The sequence below is a fragment of the Falco cherrug genome, chromosome 1, assembly GCF_023634085.1.
Source record: "Falco cherrug isolate bFalChe1 chromosome 1, bFalChe1.pri, whole genome shotgun sequence".
In the NCBI taxonomy this organism is placed as follows: Eukaryota; Metazoa; Chordata; class Aves; order Falconiformes; family Falconidae; genus Falco; species Falco cherrug.
Window position 1 is genome coordinate 104,411,302 of NC_073697.1, and position 20,512 is coordinate 104,431,813.

General features: G+C 53.9%; 1 protein-coding gene across 7 annotated transcripts in view; it reads right to left on the reverse strand.

The window, feature by feature from the left end:
• GTF2IRD1 (GTF2I repeat domain containing 1) overlaps positions 1-20,512 on the reverse strand; it is a 67,661-nt gene that overhangs the window by 33,819 nt on the left and 13,330 nt on the right. For all 7 annotated transcript variants that reach the window (XR_008730223.1, XM_055699027.1, XM_055699024.1 and 4 more), the window contains exons 2-7: positions 11,484-11,612; positions 9,323-9,464; positions 6,242-6,388; positions 2,291-2,474; positions 933-1,243; positions 403-492 (exon numbers count right to left, since the gene is read on the reverse strand). Coding sequence is in view for 6 of the 7 variants with exons in the window: in XM_055699027.1 (XP_055555002.1) it covers positions 403-492; positions 933-1,243; positions 2,291-2,474; positions 6,242-6,388; positions 9,323-9,464; positions 11,484-11,606 (997 nt within the window). In the remaining variant the exon portion in view is untranslated. The remainder of the gene's footprint in view (positions 1-402; positions 493-932; positions 1,244-2,290; positions 2,475-6,241; positions 6,389-9,322; positions 9,465-11,483; positions 11,613-20,512) is intronic.

Here is a 20,512-nt window from a genome sequence, read left to right on the forward strand (position 1 = left end):
CTCCGTTGCTGATCCCCCCCCCCCAGGCACTGCTGCAGAATCACACCAGGGTTAGTGGGTTTCAGTTATTTTGAAATAATGCCAAGCTTTCAGCCCCTCTTTGCTGTTTGCAGCTCAGGCAAACGGCTTCACCCAAAGCCGTGCATGAAGCCAGGATGGGCTTCCCCAGCCTGCCGGCAGTGCTTGGGGACCAAGCATCACGGAGGCGGCAGGGATGAAGGTCTTGGCTGTGATGCTGAGGCACACAGCAAGTAGAGGGAATAAATCTTGCCACTGCAGCACCTCCAGCGCTGCCAGGTCCCTGGAGCAGATAGGAGACCGCTGGGGAGCGATGGGGCCAGGGGACACCTTTCCCTAATTGCTGGCTGCTGGCTGCCTCCGGTACCGGAGCAGGACACAGACCTGTCTTGTCGTGGACGATGGAGAAGAGGATGCGCTTGGACGAGTGCACGTTCTGGATGAGAGGACCTCCAGAGACAGACGATTTCTGTCCTGGACAAGAGGGGAGACAAGGAGAAAGGGCTGATGAGAGCCTGACCGATGCTCCGGGCACCCGAACAAGCCCCCGGGTGCTGTCCCCCGCCAGTGACGCTGACCCGACCCTTCCAGCTCTCCTCCATGCACCCTGGCCTGTGACCACCCGCCAGGGTCCTGGCCACACCAAGCCCCCCCATGCACCCCCCTGGGGGGCAGCACCCAGTGTTTCAGGGCAAAGATGGGGGTGCGCCCTGTTGGCACCTCACAGGCACGCGGGGAGGGGCTGGGGCGGCACGGCATGGCATGGCGGGGGGCCCTCATCTCCACAGGGGCTGAGCTTTGCACAGATTTTCATCCAAGGATGGCCAAAACACCGGGGCCTGTCCCCGGCCAGCGCCTGCGGGGGGTGGGCTTCACAGCAGGCCCCCGTCTGAGAGCAAACTCCAGGCTATTACCACAGCAGTCGCTGTACTCCTGTGAGGAAGGCACCTTCAGCTCTCCCGCCGGCCTGGGCAGCAGCGCCTCGCCCGCCATGTTGGGCCCGGGCAGGCTGGAGGACACCTCTTGCTTTAGGTCGACGGCGATCTGGGCCGGCAGCGAGACGCCGTACAGAAAGTTGGTGACGGCGACGGCGGAGGGGGTGTCCTGGCCGGGGGGTTTGGCCACGGGACCGTTGGCACCAGAGTCTCGGCCGCCCTTGGAGGCGAGGGAAGGACAGGTCAACTCCACGCCGGGGTTTGGCTCTCGGCTGGGCTCCTCTGCTGGCCTGAGGGGAAGAAAGGAAAAAAGGGGAAGAAAAATCAGATTCCTTTCGGTCCCAGGACGAGCAAGGGTGTGGAGGGGGAAGAGCCATGCCTGGGAGGGTGGGACACGCTGCGCCACGGCTGCCGGCTCTTTGTTTCAGAAATTACAGCCATCACCCAATACCTTGAGCTTCTGCAGCCACCTGGACCCTTTTTGTCTTCTTTAAGTGGGGCAGGTTGGTCTTAAGGTACTTCAACGCATTTTTATTAGCTAGGGCAAAGCTGCCTAGCTCCACGGTCCGGTGCATTTAAGGAGTAAAACGATTTGTGACAGTAACAACTTGACTCTGTCTCCTGTCCCAGCCCCCAGGACCCATGGCACCTTCAAGGGGGACCTCAGTCAGCCCAGGGACGAGCTTCAGACCGAGGAAGCCCACGTGCTTCACATGAGACAGGCGGCCGCAAGCTCACAGATGGCTCAAATTCTGCGTGTCCTACTTTTAGCTGTCTCAGCCTGATTTTCCAGAAGTGCCGAGCCTTCAGAGGAGGTATTTGGTAGCGCTCAGCATTTCTCTGAATGGATCTGAGGTGCCGCCAGCCAGGCAGAGGCAGAGGAAATGCGCCTGAAACCACCAAGCCGCTTGCAAAAACGTGGCCAAAATGGGGAACTGGCCCCGCCATGGTCCCCCACCTCCCTCCTCGCCTGGCGTTAAAAACCCAATTTCAGTCTGGGAAGAAGCCCGCAGCATTTACGCTGGAAACCCCTCTGGAGACAGGAAAGCACTTAGCTTTCTGCAGCGGAAGTTTTGGCGGAGACACATAAAGTGATGCGGTTAATGCGCATGTTTACATGCGCTTATTATAGGAACAAGTCCGAAACAGTCTCGAGCCACCTGACACTGATGAGCCTCCAGGCTGGACCCAGGTTTCTGGGTCTGGGAGAGAAGCCAGCACATGGGAAGGACCCTCCTTGCCTGCTCTGCACAAAATCTCTGCATTGTCTGGCTTTGTAACAGCTGCCATCCCAAGGGCTCACTGCCCTCCCGCCCCTTGGGGATCCCCAAAATTACCTTTTTAGCCTGAAACGGATGCTGTGGCTGTGTTCTAGGATGGCCATCAGGGATTTCACATCGTACTCCATGGGCTTCTTAAAGCTGATTCCCTCAGGCAAGCCAGCGACTGCCAGCGAGCCCGGCTCTTTCAGGAACCTCTCGTATGGCAAAGGGACCACGCTGCTCTTCCCCACAGCTTCACCTGAGGAGGGGACAGAGTTACACACCAATGGACACCTCGTGCCTCCGGCCACGGCCGAGCCAGGCTGGAGGAGTAAACTCAAGAGGCAAGAGATACCAACGGAAACGTTACGAGAAGAAAACCTCTTCCTACCTCTGCAGTTAGTATGCACAGCCCTACAAACCCTTTCTAGAAGTGCTAACTAATAAAAAACTCACAAAAGCCAATAAGCAGATGTCTCATCTTTTGGGCTGCACAGTAAAATCCTCAGCTGGGGTCACTTGGCCACAAGCTCACCCCCCAGGAACGCCCAGACGCGTGCCAGTGAGGAATGTGGCTGCTGGCAAGCCAGAAGGGAGCTGAAAGCTGACAAAGGAGGCTGAAGGGCTCACACTGATTTTTATCTCATGTTTACCGAGATATTCTGGGAACCTTATTTTCAGTCAGTTTTCTTATTTTACCTCCTGGAAGAATCAAAAGTACTTTGCTTGCTGTTGCTGTCATACAGCCTCGATACACTTTGAAGGACAAGAAAAAAAACCCAAACCCCAACAGTCTCCCTCCATCCCACCATTCACAGGCAGCACGAACATCGACACATTTGACTGCGCAATTGCATCCAGCAGCACAGGAATCCCACCCGCTCCCCTTGATTTGGGCACAGAGCTCCTCCATGTTCCCACCAGGCGGGGTTGTACCTCTAAGACCAAAATCTCCCCAGGCAGTCGGGAGCAAACTGCTTTCCCTTCCCCAGCAGCAGCAGATGACCAGCGAGCATCACAGCTATACAGAGCTTTTCTAAATCAGCTAAAAAGTCCACATGCCCAAAGTGGGCATGCTTAACAGTGCTCTCCAGGCAAGACACTGACAGAAAACCAGTTCCCTCTGAAGAATTTCAAAGAATGGCCAAAACCCTTGAGCTACTCTCTGTGGAAAAATTACTTTGGAAACCACCCCAAGTCTCCGTGACCAATAAACCTGGTGCTGAAAGCATGAAGCAGAAGAAACAGCCATGCAGGAATGCGACCTGTCTGGCAAAGCAGCGTCCAGATGCAGAACATCTGGTTGCATGGCAAGGTGTCTGTGCCTTCTCCTCCAGGCTGAGGGGCAGGCAGAGGAGATTATGGAACCTTTAAAGAGCTGTGGGATTCCATATTGTTGGTTTTCTTTAAAATCTTTTCCTTCTCTCTTCTTTAAGGAAAAAACCCCAAAACCCACACCAAAAGATCTTACAGAAGCCCTGGAAATCCTTGTGACACCGTCAGCCAGTCCTTATTAAAAGTGATTTCTTCAACATATTCTTTGAAGGAACGCGTGATAACTAACAACGTGCGACTTGCATGAGCCATCAAGACTCCTTATAGGCGGCATGGATAATGTTTTAATTAAGCCAATAACAGAAGTTTCAAAACGAACCTTTGAACCACAACACCACGAGTACACTTTCTGCAAGCTGACAGTTTCCCTGCCCCGATGTGCCAGCTCTAGCGGCTTTCCACCTCCCTCCATCACCTCTCTTCGTGATGGGGAGAAGCTCCCGACGCCCACGGAGGCTCCTTATCAACCCAACACTCAGTAACTCCCCAAACATATTTTTATGGGGAACGCGTTACTGTCAAAGTGACCTTCACCAAGCCTCGCGCTGCCGTGCAGAGGCTCACGGTTTAGCTAAAGAGAGACAATAATCATCATTAATGCCTGTTTAATAGAAGCCGGCGGTAATCAGTCATCCTGTTGGCGCAGAGATTACCCGGCTCTGGAGGGAATACGCGATCTTTTTGACTGAGCATTTTCTAAGATTTTTTTGTTTCCAATCCCTGTTGATGGGAGGCGACTAAAAGGATAAAAAAGAAAAAAATAAGAAAGATAACTGTTAATTTCTGACAGCCCTCTTGGTGTTGGAAACAGAATCACCCTGGGGCACTTATTATCTCCTGCGGTATTTCTCCCCACTCAACCAGGAGAGGTTCTTCCCAATGGGCATGCTGAGAGGGGAGCATTCGCCCAGCGGGTTTCACCATTGAGCGGCTCTGGGATGGAAACAGCTGATCCTACTGAATCAGCAGCAAAGCCAGAACTACACCCAATGCCAGAATTACACTCAAAAAGCAAGAACTACATCCAGTGCCAAAGCTACACCCAACACCAGGGCCAAAACCACCAGCCTAGGGATGCCCAACCTCCTCCTGCTGTGGCAACACTGGCCACCCCACGTTGGGACCTGGCCAGCTTGTCCCCGCACACATCCACACACCTCGCCAAGGTAAAGAGCATCACAAACCCATCCCGACGGACGGGCTGCCTGGTTTGTTCGTGGGATGCACCCTGATCAGGCTTTTTTATGCAATTATATATTTATGGTATGTCATATACGAATAATTCCCACATTCCCAAGAGACCTGCAAAGCCTGGCACTCTCCCAGCTCTGCAGCTCACAGCGGGGATCCAGCCAGTGCTGAAACACCCTCCCCACCCTGCTCCCTTGGCTCTTCTGCATTGCCCCTTCCTTCCCTCTTGGGCCCAGGCTTTTGAAGGCAGTCAGAGGGTTTGATTACCCCCGTTAATGGAAATATCACCTCCAAGTCCTCTAAGTGGTTTCAGAAAACCTCGGTGACTGTCAGTCCCTGAAGAAAGGGATACCATCTCCCTTTTCTGTCTGTGAAGCCCACGGCAGGCGCTGGTGGTGAGCACTGAATGACAGCCAGCAGCAGCAAAGCCTGCGCAGGGGCCCAGGGCAGCTGGTGGGAGCACCCGTTATCCCCCTCCCGTGGTGTGGGAGTGCCTGTTCCCAAAGCCAGCACACAAACAGGGGCAATGCCCGCGCTTCAGGCTCAGGGAGACCCGCATGGCCCCAGCAGGGCTCGGTAGCACACCCCAAATCCCAAATGGTGATGGGGAGTTGTGCCCCGGAAAGCAAAACACCCAGTTCTGCAGCTGGTCCAGCCACATGGCCTGAACTGCCCCGAAGCACCACGCAGGACTAATTCAACCTGCTGAGCAGTGCAGGGCAACGTTGGGGCTCGCCACACCGTTTTCACAACCCAACCTCGCTTTTCCTACCCGGGTCAGTGTGTGGCCCTAGAGGTGCTGCTGGGGGACAAGCCGGGGGCATGGCCTCTACCCCCAACCATGGGGGCTCCAGCGGGGACCTCCCGAGCAAGAAGCGCTGCTGCCGCTTGAGCCTCCACAGATTGGGCCCAGAGGGAGCTCTGCAACCCACTGGGTTACACATCAACAGCCATATGGTCATCTACATTTTAATTGCAGAAGCTTTATTGCTGGGGATGATGCATGTGCTGGAACGGCACCAGCTCGTCTCTCGGAGCCGGGGCTGCAGGGCCGCCTGCTAGAAAAATCATCTTTTTTTTCTTTTAAATAGACTTGCCAGGGAAAAGGGTGAGAGATTCTCTGCAGAGCCCCAACACAGCGCTTATGAAAGAGGTATTTGTGTAGATGCGGCATCAGGGAAAAAGCTTGAAAATCACCCTCAGGGCATGGCAGAGGCTTCCCCTGGTCGGGCAGCACAGAGGATGCTCCCCTCAGTACAGGGATATTTTTTTTTTGCCCAGTTTGGGGCTGGAAAGTGAAGAAGCAATGGCCAGATCTCATCTCAACACAACGCTAACCCTATGCAGGAGCACGTCCCACCACGCTGCCCCTGCCAGGTGCCTGCTCCCTCGCTGGGGAGCCGGGCTGGGGCCAAAAGCCGCATCTGGCAGCAGCGCTGGGCAGCTCAGCGAGCCCCAGGGGCAATCCAAATCCCCAAATGGAAGCGTGAAGGTTCTTACTATAAAGCACATCAAACACTTCCTCTACCATCTTCCTGAGGAGGTACACGTCTGATCCCTGGTCCGGGGAGACCCTGAGCACGCTTCGCCCGCACTCCTTTGCCTTCTTCTGAGCCTCCACATCCTGCTCCTTCCTCTGCTGGACTCCTGCGGAGGTGAGAGGAGAAAACGGGAGATGCTGCCGTGAGAAAAGGGTTTGTGGGCCATGCCATGCATGCTTTCGAGTGGCTGTGAAGCAATCAAACCCACCAGGTGAGTCACACCAGCTTCAGCCAAGGCTGAATGCATCCCTGCCCACCAAACTCCAGGTAAGACAGCGTCTTGTGGGCACCGGGTTCCTCACCGCCCCCACAGCATCAGCAAAGTCCTCTGGCTGGGCAGGCAGGTGCCCTGGGCCTCCCACCCAGCTAGCTCCCTGGCTCGGATGGGGTCACAGCCCCCGGCAGCCCTCGACGTACAGGGGAAGGTGCTGGCATGGGCAGTGGTGCCAGCAGCGCAGCTGGGAGTGGAGTCGGTCATCCTGTGTGTGCCCCCCCCTTTCCTGGTTTTACCCTCTCAGCTGCACTGAAACTGTTGTGATTAATTGGGCAGCACATTTCTTTTCTCTGGTTTCAATCTGCTTAGCCTTCAATCTCTCAGGAAAAGAAAATCCGCCTTTCTTGGAGGCTTTTTTACCCTTCAGCGTCTCGTAGCTCAGTAATACCAGCTATTTCCTGCTAATTTCCCCCATTAAACCTCAAATAAAGCATATCTTCAGCAATGACTTCCTTGCATCTCTAAACGTACAGAAAATTAAACACTACAAGTGCATTATTGCTGTTCTATCCAAAGCAATTCGCAAGGGATTTTCGGTGGCGAAGGACTAATTCCTTCATCATCCTCAACAGGCTCCTGCCAGTGAGCGGCCCTGGATGCTGCTGGGTGCTCAAGGAGGGGATTGTGGATCCCTCCCGGGAAAAGAGCCTGTGGCTGGGACATCGCTGGGATGGGGGCGAGAGCAAGCTGGGGCACCCACAGAACTAGCCATAAGAAAGAGGACAGCCACCCAACACCAGGCAACCTCTGGCAAGCTCTGCAGGCCTCCCACAGCACAGGGACACGGGCCCTGGAAAACTTTTTTGAGGTGTTTTACCAAGGTGGTGAAACACATCTGCATCCACACCCTCTCATGAGTGACTCTCCCTCCTGGCTGCGCGCTAACTCTCCTCCATTGACATTAATCCTGATCACTGTCAAGTCCCCTCGTGCATCAGGAAAGGCTGAGCCAGAGGTTCAGATAAAGGAAGGCGTTCAAGTGAGGTCTGCGCACCCAGAGAGATAAGAGGCTTCTTACATCTCCCAGAGATGTCTGCTTTAGATTATTTCAGATCCTTTCTAAGGGGGCAGCTAGACCATAAATCAGAGGCACTTTCAGGGATGCTTTCCACTGCGTGCCAGTTGTAAGAGCTTTACGGAGCTGAGCTGAGCCTGGGCCATTTATAATTCAAGACAGAGTTATCACGTTTCACCCTGTCTCCAACATCAGCTGCTTCGCCCGAACCCCATCGTCACGACTATGTGCTTTCAACCAGATGTGACCATTTCATTTTGACAAAGGTGTAAATGAAACTAAAGGAGAGGGGAATCGGGATCTAATGTCAGGCACCTTGCCGCAGCACAGCGGTAGGTCACTGCCTAGGATATATGTATATATAGTTCTAAAAGTGAGATTTGCAGATGGTCATCAATATTGTGAGCTGTAGCAAGACACAGTTGGCATTTAATATCTATGAGGGAGCTCTCTCCCGCTGGCCATCCCGCTGCCGCTCACCGCCGGGGACCTCCTGCCTCTCACAGGTGGTGGGAAGAAGAAGCAGAGTCAACCGTGAATGCAGGAAACATCCCCAAAATGCCTCCTGTCCTGCAAAACGCAACGCACCAAAGCAAAGAACAACTAACAGCGGCTGTCCTGGCTGCGAGTGCGTGGCAGAGGTGGCAGGCAGCTGCCCAGAGCAGGCAGGACAGGGGCGCAGAGCACAGCCTTGGCAGGGAGACGCTCCTGCAAAGCCGTGCTGGCTCACCCCGCACATGTGTGGTGAATAACCCGAGCAGACAGCGACCCTGGCAGCTTTACAGCGCTCATGTTTTCACTAGAGCAAACCCTTCCTGAGCAATCTCTCCAGTGGATTAAGCACCAATATGGTTTCCATCAACACGGTGCGTGTGCACACACAGCCAGGTCGTTTCTCCCCACTGACATCCCACCATGGGCAGCGTGTGCGAGCAGATGCAGGACTGGGGTTCCCCCAGGTCTGGGGTCTGCCCCGCCCCCCCCCAAGCCAGATCCCATCCCAGCTCCTGCACGGAGTGGGGAAAGCAGCAGCTGGCGTGCCGTGGCTGACACCGTCCAGTCCAAGAAATACGGGTCCCCATTTACAGCAGAGGTCCCACCTTCCCCTCAGCTCCCAGGCTGTTTTCAAGGAGCTGGCAGAGGCATGGAGCTGGGACAGAGGGCTGGGTGCCAGCCTCGCCACATGCAGGGCTTCCACCAGTCACACACGGCCCTGGTGTCTCTGATCTGAGACCGGGGAGACCACAGCTCCTGCTCAGGGCTCCCTTTCACCACTGTTAGCCCCTCAAAAAAAAAAAAAAGCAACTCCACAACCAACGTTCCCAGCTCCCAAATCCATCCCTGTTTTTCCAAAACCAGGAAAAAAGCCTTGGCTCAAGAAAGCCTCTCTGGGGGATCGCTAGGACAAACTATTTCTGCTAAGTCCCCAAAAGCCACTCCAGCGCACTGGCCGTGCTGCCGCAGGCTGAGAGCACCGGGGGAGCAGAGCAGCCATCCAGCCCCGTGCCATCCCAGGGATGCTTCAGAGAGGCGAGCTGGGGCGCACGGTGCCCCCCCTGTGAGGGAAAAGGCTCTGGCCGTGGTTCCCACACGCTTTCTCCATCACTTCCACCACTGCTCAGCCCCATGGACAGACAGCAGTGTGGTGCCCCCCTGAACCACAACGTCTCCGTGCGCAGGGGGGTCCCAGCTGCCACAACTGCAACACCAACCTCGTTACGGGAGAAGACCGTGCTGGTGCGGATACTCACGGCAAAACTTCTGGAAATCAGCTTGCAGCTCCTTGCGGGTGCTGAGGAAGACCCGTCCCTTCTCGGTGCCCACCACGAAGGCGCTCTCCTCGTGGACGGCGATGCAGGCCACCTCTGCGTTCAGCTTGGAGAGCGCCGAGCACTGCAGGGAGGCAACCAGGTCAAAGCGGCTGTGGGAGCATCCCTGCTTGGCACCCCCCTGCCATTTTCCAGTGGGATTTTTTGCTTCCCATCAAAAGATTCCCCCATCAAAAGCAATGTTCTGGGTTGGGTCAGAATTTTATGGGGTTTATGACATCCCCAGCAACTTTACAGCTCCAGAAGGGCATCCAGCTGCACTGTGCTTTGCTGGAAAACAAGAACTATTTACCCATCATTTCGCTTCACTTTTTCCTATCCTAAAAGTAAACATTTTATAGTATTTCTTTAAAGGAAAACATTCCTGTAAAAAAAAAAAGCCACCAACCAACAACAATTTGTATTTTTCCACCAGCTCTAATGAAATAAGGAGCACGGGAATCTTATTTCAGCTGCAGAGCACTAATATGGTCAAAGTCTGGATTAGTTGAACGATTCTTCTTGTACAGTTATGCAAAACATTAAAGAGATGGAAAAGACTTCCTCCATTAATCCATTTTATGTAACATGCGCTTCCTGCTCTACATAATACACACGTATATGAGTTTTTATTATTATTATTTTTTATATTATAAAAGTTATGCAGTGCTGGCAGCCTGAGTCATATTCCCATAGCTATAGCACTGACACTATGAAGATGCTATCCCCAGGTCACGATTTAAATGGGTAAAAGGGGGGGTTTCCCATCGCCAGTCCCAGTTAGACACATCGCCTGCCCCTGGCACCGTGGAGGGGCTGGAGGATGCTGGCAGCCAGGGGGAGAGCAGGACAGCAGCTGCCCAGGGACCAGCTCCCCCTGAGCTACCTTCAGCTCCCTGCACACATTTCCAGCGAGCTTGAATTGCGTGGGCTTAAACCAGTCTCTATACTGGGTCATTTTAGCTCCTGCTCACCTTCTTCGAGAAGGAGGTATTGAATCACATCGCCCAAAATAGATATTTTTACGAAAGCACCTTTCAAAAACCAGTAGCAAATGAAAGCATTTTGTTCAAAGAGCCCAATACATAAAAAATAAACACAAAATCTAAGGGATGTGAGAACTGGAGGCAGACCAAATCCAAACCCTATGCCCGCTTGGTGACACGCATGTGGTGCCGTGGTTTATTTATCACACACGCAGGCAGCCAGGATTCAGTGGGTGCAGAGCCTGGTGCTGGTGAAGTGCTGGGATAAAGGCTGAATTTCAGGAGCAGCCTGGCCCCCTGGCCCTGGTGTAAGCACCTAATGAGGACTGCGGTATAATGTATATTCGTTAAGAAGCCAAACTATGATAACACAATTTGCTGTACAGGATGGCATGTATATAAATCACCAAAGCTGCCTGGGGTGGGTCAGCGCTGGGGAACCTGCTCCTTAGTGGGGCGGTGATGGTCAAAGAGAAGGAAATTAGTAGGAGTGAAAAAACCCCTACCTGCACAGAGAAGACAACACATCCAAGACAAAAATATTAAATGTGACTTGGCTTTAAAAAGGAAGGGCTATTTAGCACGTCGCATTGCATTAGACAGTTGTTACTACACACCCACTTTCCCTTCTTGATCACATTCACAGTTAAAAATAAGATTAGCTCTGGTCCACAAGACTTAATCCAGACAGTTATCTTGTTTATGTAAGCACGGCTGACTTAGGCAAGGTTTCCACCGGGAATTCTACGTCAAAAGATATGAAAGTTATTTTCTTTGTTCTCGGAGATAAAAGCCATTGTTCTCCTGTTGTGTAAAAGCTCACGGTAACATTGGTAAAACATCAAGAAAAAACCCAACCAACCACCCTACATTCAGTTGATACCAACATAAATATTAATGGGAAAACAATACACATCTGAGATTAACTTGGGCTGACTTTATGATCCTTATGGCTGTCAGGGCAGAAGAGGATTTTTATTTCCCAGCTCCAGCAACTCCCTGGGCTTTCTGGCAGTGGAGGCGAGCGGGACGAGCTCGACAGCGCTCCTGCTTCGGCCCTGCTCCCAGCCAGCCCCATCACAGGGAGGTGAAAGGATGGAGGGGGACGGGAGCCTTACCATGGAGTCTAAGGCAGACACTAAGCTGGTGATGATTTCGTCTTTCTGGGGAAAAACCATATTCCACCGGTCAGCTCTGGAGGTGCCAAGAGTCACGTCTAAAGGCTTCCCTGCCAGGGCCATATTCACCTGAAAACAGGAAAAAAAAAGATTTTTAGATATGCATCCCTGTTACTAATGGAGAGCCAGTGCTGAGCATCACCAGTGCAGCCCCATCACCGGCGTGTGCCATGGGCTACGGCGCAATGCTGGCATAGACAGAGAGGAAACTGAGGCACTGAGAGAGGCCAGGGCCAGCCCGAGCCCCATGTTCCCCACGTCTCCTCTGCTAAAGGCAGCTAATTGCAGACGCTGCTGAGCCATAAGCAAACCCCAGAGCCAATGCTGTGTGTCCCAGCAGCGGCCAGGTCACCTCTGCCCTCGGGTCTCACCCCTGGGGAGAATCCACCACTGCGTGGGGCGTGCTGGACGCCTGCCTGGTGGGACAGCCCGGCTGAGCAGGCTGCGGCCGTGCCGAGCTGGAGGATGCCATGCTAAAGCAGACACGGAGCGCTGGCGTGCCCGAGCTCTGCAGGCAGCAGAGAGCAGGGGGTGATGCATGCGTCCCCGCACAGACCCCCGTGCTGGTTGTCCCCACGCCTCCCTCCCCATACCCTGGGCAAAAGGACAGCCTGGCAGCCAAAGGTTTCCCTGAAATGGGCCAAAGCCACAGGGTGCTCTGCCTTCACCCCAAGGGAGAGAGGCAGCTCGTGGTGAGGGGCTCCACCATCACATCATCCCACCCGCAGCGCCTGGGGGACCGTGCTGGTGAGAGCAGGACCGGGCAGTGCGCAGGGACCCTGCACCCAAGAGGGGCTCAGCCCCAGGAGCTCCATCCTTCACTGCAAAACGGGGGAAAACAGGGAAAAATGCGTGCTGGAACTGCACCAGGTCCCTGCGCCCTGGTGTGCCCATTTCACCATGACACACAGCGATGCTGGCACTGCAGGGGAAACTGAGGCAGGGGCTTGCCCCGCATAAATCACCCCACTCCCACACTGGGGCACCCACACCTGATACAGCATCACTCCCCAGCACCCAACACAGTCCCTCCCAGCTATTGCCCCTCCACCTGTAGGGCAGCGTCCTGCTGCCCAGCTTTAATCCTGCGAATAAAGGGTGGCAAATTAGCCGGCAACACTCAGGAGCCACTCAAACCAGATCGTAAATCATGTGCTCACAAGCGGATAAAAGAGGCTGGAGAATTTCTAACAAGGCTAGACGGGCAGGAGCCAGGGAATATGAATGAAGCTGCCTGCACATAACTCGATTTGCGGCTCAGTTGATAACCACAGCCGCTCAGCCCTGCTGAAAACGAGGGGTAAAAGTCAGCAGCAAAAACCCAAATTCACCTTCCCGCCCTGGTCTGCACCCACGTCCAAGCAGAAGGAATCTGCACGCAAAGCAGGGCTGTGCTGCCCCACGCAACTGGGGAAATGGGGGAAATGGGAGGTTTGGGCCCAAAACAGCAGCACCCCCCACCCCACCCCCCCTCACCCCACCCCCCTGCCAGCATCTCTAGCATCTCTGCAGGTGCCCGAGCATGCTCAGGGCAGGGGTTTTCTTAATGAAGCTGATGGACAGCTCTTCTCCCCCAAGATCTTGGGGGAAATAAAACCAGAACCAGGCACCAGCCTGGCAAACAAAGCAGGAAACTGAGCTCATGGTCCTGCAGCCTGGGTGCTACCGCCCTCTGGCACAGCCCCGCCGACGTCCCCACGCTGGGGACAGGGCTCTGCCAGGCACCTCCAGCATCACCAGGATTGCAGCAACGAAGGAAATGATCCACCCTGCTCCAGTCCCGCGGTCTGGGCATGCACGGATGGACGGGTGGACAAGGGACCACTTCACATGTAAGCTCCCGAGCAGCTCCCTGCACACAGCCCTGCCAGCGCACGGAACTCATGATTCCTTCTTTTAATCAATGCCGTGTTAATAAGCGGTGCCTTGTCGCAGCTGGCAGGGAGCAGCACGGCAATGGCAATGCCGGTCCTGAGCCGCTGCTCTCCTGGCTCCCAGGACACCAGGCAGCTGCAACCCTGGGCTGGGGACCTGGGGGCTGCCATCGGGAAAGGACCCAGTCCAGGGTGCATCATAATGCCCCCACAAGCACCCACTTGGAAAACAGCCTTATTTGGATGCCCACACGTATTTTGGAGTGCCCTAATTATTATTAAATATGACTGTTATGACAGGGATGTTCTTGCCACTTTCCAGTGGCATTTTGGAGAACTGGTCCCGGCCTCGGTGGGGCTGGTCGTGGCCCCTCCGAGACCTGAAGCTGCACCAACCTGCTTGGCCATGGCCTCCCACGGAAAGCGGCACTTACGGGGAAGAGATGCTCCTCCCTCAGCTGCAAAATGCAAAGCCACAAGCTGGATCCAGCCCCAGAGGGAGAACCAAAGGGAAAGCCCAGGATAACATCAGCGGGAAGTGGGGCAGGGTCCCTCACCCACTCCCTGCTCTGCAGAGACTGGGACAAAAGTAATCCTTTTCACCTGGCTGAGGGTTTCATAGAAAGGGAGAATCACTCAACAAGAAAAAAAATTATAATAAAAATATGACCCAAGTAATACAGCAGGACTTTAAGGGATGGAGGGGACAATATTCCTGGTAAAGCTTTTAATCATTTGTGGTCACGAAGAGCAGTGACAGCAGATTTAGAAAAGGGGGAAATAAAAGGGATGAAAAAAACTTCACGGCAAGTGCTAGGCTTATACAAATCAAATTAAGACATACAGCTTGAAGTTGTTTGTCTAATCAAAGGGAAAGTAATCTTTAGGAAAACTGGGGTAAACCATTCTTATAGCAGTTAGGGCCGGCAGCAGGGAGCGAGGTGGGTAGGATGGGTGCAGAGCATTCCATTCCCTTCCCAGGACTCCACATGCCCATCCTGCTGAAATCCCACCCCAAGGCACCCACCAAGGGATGAGTTCCCCCTCCCAGCCCACAGTGGGGGCTCAGCTCCGGCCCCAGCCCCATCCCACCTCCTAGGGGCGCAGGGTGACTCAAGGACTGTCACACTGCTGTCATGGGGCCAAAGCAATGTTTGCAGATTGTTTTTATTTTTATATATAAGAAACAAAATTATATTTTATTTTATTATTGTTGAATTATTTCCCCCTCTCTCCAGAATGATTCTTGCAGGGATAGGATGAGCAGTGCAGGGACAGGGGTGCTGCACCATAGGCGGCACAGGATGCCGTCGCCTGCTCGGCTCTTACAACACCTTCCTCACCTCCCTTTATAATCCTGGGAAAGATTAGAAATTTGGCCCTGGGGGAGTTTCGCTCGTGAATCACCTGCGCAGCAGCAAAGGCAAACCCAGGCGTGTGGGGAGGCTCCCGAACCCCTGCAGAAATGGCAGCGGTCCCCCCAGCCCCGCGCCCGCAGCAGGCGCATCCCCTCTCCATCCCTCCGACCGCTGCTGCAGGGCAGCATCTCTCCCCAACATAAACATCCTCCCGTCTTGCACGCTGCGTCACCATTTCCAAAGCGTTTCAAGAAAACAAAACAGTAAAAGAAAAAAACGAAACCAAAACCAAGCCAATGACAACCCCCCCAAAAGAAATTTCTAAGCAGAAAACTGTCTCGTTATAGCCCTCAAATTATAAACAGGTTCAATTAGGAGAAATTGAGGGGAGATGACTGTGAGCCAGCACGGTGCGGCTCCAGCATCGCCTGCCAGGCTGGGGCTTGACTCGTGGCAAAGACAGATGCTGGAAGCTCCCAGTATTGACTTAAGGATGGGAGACCTTCCATCTCCCTTCTTGCACATCTTTTCAAGCCTTACAGTGATTTCCACCCCCCCACTACCACCAGAAGCACCAGCATCTTATTTATTAGGCCGAGCTGATGTTTCCACACGGCCATGGCAGAACTTGGGGAAGGACCACCACTGCCATCCTCCCCACAGCTTTCACCTTGGAGCGTAAAAGCCTTATTTAGCATAAACCCCCCAAATCCTGTTCCCCAAAGGAAGCTGGGCGCTCATCAGGGACTCACAAAACTCAGATAAACTTCTTGCTGGCTCTCCCCATGCCCATCACTCCTCTGGGCCACCCTTGCCATCAGAAAAAAAACCCAAACCAATAACCCCTTTTTTATGTATTACCCCAGTGCAGTGAGAGACACCACGAGATGGGAAGAGCCAAATGCCCAGGAGGGACCAAGGACATCCTACAAATGTTTCTTATTACATTGACTTCTACCAATACTGGGTGTTTCTTTCTACCAATACTGGGTTTAAACCAATTCATTTGGGCTTTTTCCTGGAGGTCTACGGCACCTTATAAATGTAACCCTGCCAACTTTCACCACATGAAGCATCTCCTGCAACAAGGAGCTGGTGAGGATACCAGACCACTCAAAACCACTGCAGGGCAAATCATGCAACCACCGGTGCCCTGACCCAAACCCGTAAGTGCCAGGTGGGTGCAACGGCCGCATCTTCCAGCTCAGCCTAAACCACCAGCTGCATCCAAGGGTGACAAGCTGGAGGACACTGGCTCAGCCACAGGACCGAGGTCTGATGGCAAAAAAACCCCAGGGGAGCAGCATGGAGAGCCCCGAAGAGATGCTACCACTGCTGCTTTCTTGCCCTACGGACATTACAGCATCACCACCATGGAAATCCCCCTGTGCGCCCGCCCGGGATGTTTATAAAGCCTCCAACCGCATGGGCTGGCTCCCAGTTCAGGGAGCTAAACAGGAATTTAAATTAATGAGCTTTGACTGTTCAGCGTGGCGCGGGTAGGGGGAGATGAGGGAGACGAAAAAGAATCAAAAAAACGCCCATCGTGCCAGTCCTGGCTGCAGCTCCACACAAGAGTGGCTAGAAATTATCTGCTTATTCCTTTTTCCAGGAAAATTGTGCCTGTTGCTTCAGCAGTGCTGGTGAGACCATGGGAAGCCCAAGTGAGCCAGCCCCAATTTCAGCAAAATAGTTTAAAAAGGAATATAGATGATATAGATATATATATTGGAGGTAGGTCTTGAGATGGATTTTGGGCTATTTACCTCCCCGGGAAGAGGAGGGACAGCCTGGGGTACGTTAGAGCAGGGGAAAGCACTGCTCGGGGTGGGAGACTTTTCAAGGAGGTATCTGGGCTCCAGGGCCACCCGAAATGCTCGACGAGCCACAGGGACACTGGGCACCACATTCAGCTGCCTCCATCCCCTGGGAAGCAAGGGAGCAGGACCGGCACCCACAGCCCGTCTGGAGGGAGGGCAGCCCCTGCGTGTGAACGTAACGATGACCCACATGTAACGATGAGACGACAGTGATTGTATTTGTAATTGCCTTTTACTCCAGGAGGGCATATTTAAAGGGGATTTTTAAAAATTACACCAGCCCTGGAGGATATTTAAGCAATTAGCCCTGGCTATCATTAAGCATGCTTTAAAATCAATCAGGAGCCATCCTGATATGAGCCAGAGGGACAAATAATGTCCTTTGCTAGTGCCGGGACAGCAAACAAGGGGTCTGCCCCTGGTGTCCCCATTGAGGACATCGCTTTGGAGCAGGACCCACACTAAGGGTTATCTCCCCACTGAGGCAGGGGCAGCAACTCGGAAGGTTCTCTGTCCCCCTCCATCATGGAGGCTTTTGAGGTCCCTTTTTCAGCAGGTGGCTGTTAGCAGCGAGGTGCCCAGTGAGCACCCCTGGAACCCACACAAACCACAGCGGGGCAAAAGCCAGGGGTAGGGACCACGCTTGAATTTCATCTTGTAGGTTATTTTTTTTTCTATTCGCTTCCATCAACACCAGTATCTGCAGAACCAGCCAATATACCGAAGCTGTCTCGGGCATGGGAGCACCGTGGCATGGCCCCATGCTTACCAAGTAACTGGCCTTGCGGTTTTTGCTGCAGCGGTGGAGATTTCTGCTCGGCATGGGCAACATGCTCGCGGCAGCATGGCTTTAACCTACCTGTGCCCCCCAGCTAAACCCTAATCCCACACACCCAGCTCAGTGCCCGCCTCTGGCCCCTGTGGCTGCATCCTTTCCATCCCGAGCTGGTGCGGGGCAAAGCCACACAACTCCCACTGCGGCGGTATATTGCTTCATTAGTGATGCTTCGTTAGCAGGCGGTTGGTGAGCTGCACATTCTGCACCGATACCAGTGGTACAGCAGATAACTGTGGTCCAAGGCACTCACAACATGCCCAGAAACACCCTCAAATGTCTAAATACCCCAAAAAGCCCTTAGATTCCTAATCCCTGCCCCATGCATGGGTGCCCCTGCAGTACAGCCCTCCCAGGGCAGGTGGGGGGGCTCTGGGTTCTGGGGGACCCCAGGTGCCACAATGCTAACGCACCCGCTGCAAAAAAGCATCTGCTGAGGACACATCTGCATCCCCCAAAGGTGGGTGCCGGTGCACCCCCAGCCCCATAATCTGGTCCAACTGCTGCCCCATAACTACTGCCAAATCTCTCCCCACATCCACAAACTCCCCCTCTTTTTTTTGGGGGGGGGGGGGGGGGGAGGAGGTGCTACTTTTCAAGCTGATACCTTTTTGCAAAAGCCTGAGAGCAGCAGAGCTGGGAGGCAAACAGCCTCCGGCACACTCCAGGGCACCCGACTGCTTGTGCCCACACACCCCCTGTGCCCGCAGCCCTTACCTCGCCAGCTCTCTCAGACCCCCCGTATTTTTCCCCTAACTCCTTCCAGCCAGGTAGTACCGGGCAGAACAAGCTCCCACGACCGGACACCTCCTCCCCTGTTTTATTTTACCGACAAAACCCAGGGCACCTGCTGGAAAAGCTTCTCACGTACACCCCGGCACCACAACATCCACCGGCATCGCCGCCTCGGCTCTGCTTTCCCAGATAATCTGGTGCCCGCTGTGGTTTAGTCCCACTTAGAAAAGAAGCAAAGAGCAAACCGGGGGCTCCCGTGGGGGACGCGTCCGCTGCATGAATTTAGCTTCCCCCCCCCCCAACCAGGGTGTTGCATTCTGCTGCTGCCTTGGTTTTCTTAAGCCTGGCCTAGGCGGGCACACAAATATAATAGAGTAAAATTACAGTAGGGGTTCTGTCTAGTGCAAAGAGAGACGGAGCGGGATCAAGTGCCCTTCAGAAGCTGCATCTCATCTCCCCCAGGATAAACACTTTCATGTCACGGCGGCTGCTGGGGGGGATCGCTCTGCCTGCGGAGCTCGAGCAGCACGGCTTTCAGCTCTAGACAAGTTTCCACGCCGCAATCTCGTGGCAGGCAGGCACAGAAGCTCTCGCTTCAAGCAACTGCCTCTTCATTTATTAAAGAAATTAATAATAAAAAAAAAAAGGCGGGGGGTGGGGGGAAGTAAGCATTAATCCAAGCGTTCCCACCATTGCAGGGGAGGGATGCTGTGAGCGCTGTGCATGGAAAGTGGCCGTGGCTGGTGGCAGCGAGGCCAGAGATGGACTTCACAGTGCCCAATGGGTGAGTCAAGGCACCCAGCCATGGGGACCTGGGCGCCTGCGTGGCTCTCCGCATTCAGCCTCCCTGCCCAGGGGGATGCCCAGCCCCAAAGCCTGGCCCGTGACGGGGAGCTCAGCACCCCTTCCCACATCAGAGCAAAGCCCGTGCTTTGCCATTCCTAGAAGAAGCAGCGGGCAGCAAGGGCACGGAGCGGCATCCCACGCGCCAGGGCTCGGGTTGCACTTCCCAGAAGCGGGCAGCCGGGGAAGCCAAAATTAGCAGGCGACTAATTCTGCCCCTCGGTACATCCCCTGCTCCTGCACCACCATGACTGCTGCTTATCACCAGAAGATGCCGGCAAGCCCTTGCCTAGAGAAAAAATGAGATGAAACGAGCCCAGAAGCCACAGGACAACTTGCAAGGCAGGTCTTGGGGTTGCACCAAGCTCAGTCCCCAGGCCTGTATCACCTCACCCCCCCACATCGATACCCGGGTCCAGCTCTGCACACCCCAACGGGCGCTGGGGCAGGGAAGGCAGGCAGATACAGTTCCCAGCCTCCGGTTCAGCGCTGTAAGCTAACGCTGGGGTTATTTAAAGCCCGAGTTTTAGCAGCATTCAGCTACTGGTTGCGTGATCAGGATAAAAAATCGCAATCCTAATTCCTGGCCCCCCGGTGCCTATGGCAACTGGTATCCGTCTCCTTGGAAACTAATCTCGTGGTATTTGAACAATGTACCAAGGGCCTTTAATCTCCCAAACACTGTAAATCTTTATTCTAGCCTGCTCTCCTCCTACCCCAAGAGCCAACATAAAAAGCCCGTTGTTTTCCATGAAGTCACCAAGAGCCTAACTTGAATTTTATATTACACAGACACATCTTTTTGCTTTTTTTTTCCTTCCCTTTCGCACCCCCCCCCCGCTAAATTAAGGAAAAATCCCATGTTCACGATGCCCACAGGTGCACCAGCACTGGCCCCACACCACAGTACAAGGTTTGCTTTCTCTGAACGGTGCCCAATGCTCTGTCCCGGCTATCGCCTCAGTTGGTGTGCCCACCTTGTGTCTGTCTAACCACGTACTGCTCCATGTAATAGTAACAAATAATGATAATTCTGAATTATCTAGCAGAAAAATCCCCAAACTGCAAATAGAGAGAGACGCAGCGCCCAGGCAGGGGGGACATGAGTTTGCAAGGGCTCAGCATAGGATGGCCCAGCCTGGTCCTCACCATGAAAGGGGATGCTGGCGTCTTGCTCCACAACACTCAACCCCAAGGTTTTATTCTTTTACAAAGCTGCTGTTGATGGCACTGATCCATCCCAACCCCCGACTCCAGCCCATGGCCACCACTGCTCAGCACCGGCCTTCTGCTCTGCCCAAGGAGGTCCCCGATAGAGAGCCGCTACCTAATCTCATTAGTTTATCCCTAATATTTCTCTCTGGCTATTGGTGTCTCAGTGTCGAGTATTCCCTGTGTTTCAGGATGGGCTATTTGCTAATCCCACGCCTGGATAAGAATATAATCTCCGCCACATAAATAAGCTCAATAAAAAAAATAAAATTACTTTCTAAGAGGATGAAAG